Raw genomic sequence first — 3,714 nt, forward strand, 5'->3', positions numbered from 1 at the left:
AATAGATTTCAACACTTTTATTTAAAAGTTGATTTTTTTTTACGTTTTCTTTTTTGTAACGTATTGAACTACATTTTTTTTTTTTTCCTTTATTTTGTTTTTTACGGGAAAAAAATTGAAGAACAACATACAAAAAAATAAATAAATAAAAATATTATGTTTTTTTCTTTTTTTTTTTGTCTTTTTTTTTGTCTTTTTTGTATTTTTTAACAATATAACTGTCATTTTATTTATATTTTTTGTCATTTTTCTTTTTCATATTTTTTTTTCTTTTTTAACAATATTTCTTTCAGACACAAAATACAAACTCAGAAGAAGTTGATCGATCAGTACAAAGAGAATAGATGCCTGGCTATCACAACCAGGCAAATCGAAATGAGGCGTGGGAAGATCACGGCACACTCCAAAACAGTGCCCACTAATGCAAACAATCACATGAATCCAAAAGAAGTTACAAATATGCAGAACAGTGGTTAGTGAAGGAGCAAAACTAGTACAGCCATCGCAAAATTCAGGAAGACCGCACTGCAACGTTCACCAACCAAAATTGTAGTACATGACTAAAAACTTATTATTGTAGAGTACTCAGAAAGGAAGAGAAACAAGAACATTGCTGCCAAATTATAAATTAAAAGTCAAATTAGCCGAATTAATAATTTGAATAACGCTCTTCGCCTGGGGTGGGGGGCTGCACATTCCGCAATGCGGAGTACACAGCACCAGGCAAAGTCGAGGGATCAGTGGGAGGTGGCATAGGGGGTCCCGGCGCATAGTAAGGGGCAGGCGGAGGAGCAACCGGCGCACTGAACATGGGGGGGTGATGTGGGTGTGGGCATGGTGGCTGTCTGTGCGCATTGCGGCATGACGTTCCGTTGCAGTCAGCACAGATATCATCCTCTGCTGCCTGCAACATCAGGCCATACAGCACACGCTTAAAGTGGTGTTGGGTTGATCCTTTCCACTTTCGCATTTCTGCGCAGACATGATTCGTGAACATTTTGCAGTCATCTGAGGGATTGTTTACTGCTTCCTCCTTGTATGGGCAGCAATATTCCTGGCCGGTAGCAGCAGGTCTTGTCGCCCGTCTCCTTCTACGCCTCCTGGGGGGAGCTGATGAGGTGCTCGCCACCACAGGAGGCGCCACCTCCGACAACGACTCACCCTGCTGCGACGACTCAGAGGGAACTGCTACGTCAGCACTCTCCTGTGCAGTGGATGAAGAGTCTTCATCCGTAGCAGTTCCCTCTGCTTCCCTCCTTCCTTGCTCCTCCACAATAAAGAGCATACGGTCGTAGTACCACAACTTCGGCTGGTACACATCTGCAGGGTCAGTTCCTGAAGATCGCGACTGCTGGACCCGATTGTGCTCCTTCACCAGCACTGTCCGCATATTAGTGAACTTCTTTCGGACCCACGTGACGTTTGCATTAGGGACACGTCTCAAAGCGTAGGCCGAGATCTTCCCAAAGGCCTCATTCCTCTTTGCCTGGTTGTGAAAATCTATGTGATCTTTTCGCCACAGACATCTATTCTCTTTGTAGAGATCGATCAACTTCTTCATGATGTTTCTATCAACCTCACGGGCCATTCTGTAAAAAAAAAAAAAAAATTAGGTTTACACTATTAAAATGAACGCACTGCACTGTTATTCATTAACACACTACAAAAAAAATAAAAATGTTTACCTCAGTCAGTAGCAGGTGTAAAAAAAAAAAGAGTTTTAAACTAATTCCCTTAAACGGCCAAAAAAACACAATCAAACTGAAATACAATCCGCAAAAAAAAAAAAAAATGTATCTGAGATATTGATAGCATATGATATAATAAATGCAATTTACACCACATTTGACAACAGAAGTAATTATATATTTGTGTCCCTCCACCATACACACGCACCCGAAGCGTGGCGAGCGCAGCGAGCCCCGCGAGGGGACGCGGATACCTTCACAGGTAAGCGCGTCCCCTGGCGGGCTTCACAGGTGTCCACATCACCACGGACACCTGTGAAGCCCGCGAGAGGACGCGCTTACCTGTGAAGGTATCCGCGTCCCCTCGCGGGGCTCGCTGCGCTCGCCACGCTTCGGGCTCGGTGGCTCGCTGCGCTCGCCACACTATTATATTCTCAACTCCACGCCGACGTGGATAGTAGGGCATGAAAAGGTCGGAGGACGCGTACCGCCGCCCCTCGCGGGGCTCGCTGCGCTCGCCACGCTTCGGGTTCACGTGGATAGTGGGGCTGGTACACTGTGGAAAAAAGTCATTTTAGGTACATTAACAAATTATTTAGAAGCACAATTTAAGCACAACTTACATTATTCTGCTCAAAGATGGAATTGGCTTCCAAAATATTCAAAATTATTATTTTTCTGAATCACCGATAACCGCAACTGCAATTCCACAAAACAGATAAAAAAAACATCAATAATCAAAATGGAATGACATACAAATCCACCCCCACTATCCACGTGAACCCGAAGCGTGGCGAGCGCAGCGAGCCCCGCGAGGGGCGGCGGAACGCGTCCTCCGACCTTTTCATGCCCTACTATCCACGTCGGCGTGGAGTTGAGAATATAATAGTGTGGCGAGCGCAGCGAGCCACCGAGCCCGAAGCGTGGCGAGCGCAGCGAGCCCCGCGAGGGGACGCGGATACCTTCACAGGTAAGCGCGTCCTCTCGCAGGCTTCACAGGTGTTCGTGGTGATGTGGACACCTGTGAAGCCCGCCAGGGGACGCGCTTACCTGTGAAGGTATCCGCGTCCGCTCGCCACGCTTCGGGCTCGGTGGCTCGCTGCGCTCGCCACACTATTATATTCTCAACTCCACGCCGACGTGGATAGTAGGGCATGAAAAGGTCGGAGGACGCGTACCGCCGCCCCTCGCGGGGCTCGCTGCGCTCGCCACGCTTCGGGTTCACGTGGATAGTGGGGCTGGTACACTGTGAAAAAAAGTCATTTTAGGTACATTAACAAATTATTTAGAAGCACAATTTAAGCACAACTTACATTATTCTGCTCAAAGATGGAATTGGCTTCCAAAATATTCAAAATTATGATTTTTCTGAATCACCGATAACCGCAACTGCAATTCCACAAAACAGATAAAAAAAACATCAATAATCAAAATGGAATGACATACAAATCCACCCCCACTATCCACGTGAACCCGAAGCGTGGCGAGCGTAGCGAGCCCCGCGAGGGGCGGCGGTACGCGTCCTCCGACCTTTTCATGCCCTACTATCCACGTCGGCGTGGAGTTGAGAATATAATAGTGTGGCGAGCGCAGCGAGCCACCGAGCCCGAAGCGTGGCGAGCGCAGCGAGCCCCGCGAGGGGACGCGGATACCTTCACAGGTAAGCGCGTCCTCTCGCAGGCTTCACAGGTGTTCGTGGTGATGTGGACACCTGTGAAGCCCGCCAGGGGACGCGCTTACCTGTGAAGGTATCCGCGTCCCCTCGCGGGGCTCGCTGCGCTCGCCACGCTTCGGGCTCGGTGGCTCGCTGCGCTCGCCACACTATTATATTCTCAACTCCACGCCGACGTGGATAGTAGGGCATGAAAAGGTCGGAGGACGCGTACCGCCGCCCCTCGCGGGGCTCGCTGCGCTCGCCACGCTTCGGGTTCACGTGGATAGTGGGGCTGGTACACTGTGAAAAAAAGTCATTTTAGGTACATTAACAAATTATTTAGAAGCACAATTTAAGCACAACTTACATTAT

General features: G+C 48.2%; 1 protein-coding gene across 1 annotated transcript; it reads right to left on the reverse strand.

The window, feature by feature from the left end:
* Positions 1 to 313: 313 nt before the first annotated feature.
* Positions 314 to 2,369, reverse strand: LOC146006941 (uncharacterized). The gene is made up of 2 exons (XM_083145377.1): positions 2,312 to 2,369; positions 314 to 1,589 (listed from the first exon to the last, which is right to left on the reverse strand). Exon 2 carries the CDS (start codon positions 1,586 to 1,588, stop codon positions 650 to 652), a length of 939 nt encoding a protein of 312 aa, XP_083001503.1. The 5' UTR covers position 1,589; positions 2,312 to 2,369; the 3' UTR covers positions 314 to 649.
* Between the last annotated feature and the right edge of the window lie 1,345 nt (positions 2,370 to 3,714).

This window comes from Crinia signifera, chromosome 6, assembly GCF_055691185.1.
Source record: "Crinia signifera chromosome 6, ASM5569118v1, whole genome shotgun sequence".
Taxonomy (NCBI): domain Eukaryota; kingdom Metazoa; phylum Chordata; class Amphibia; order Anura; family Myobatrachidae; genus Crinia; species Crinia signifera.

What these genes read in the sequence shown, in the direction of transcription:
- LOC146006941 (XM_083145377.1), bottom strand. Translation starts at nt 1,588, where the DNA reads ATGGCCCGTGAGGTTGATAGAAACATCATGAAGAAGTTGATCGATCTC.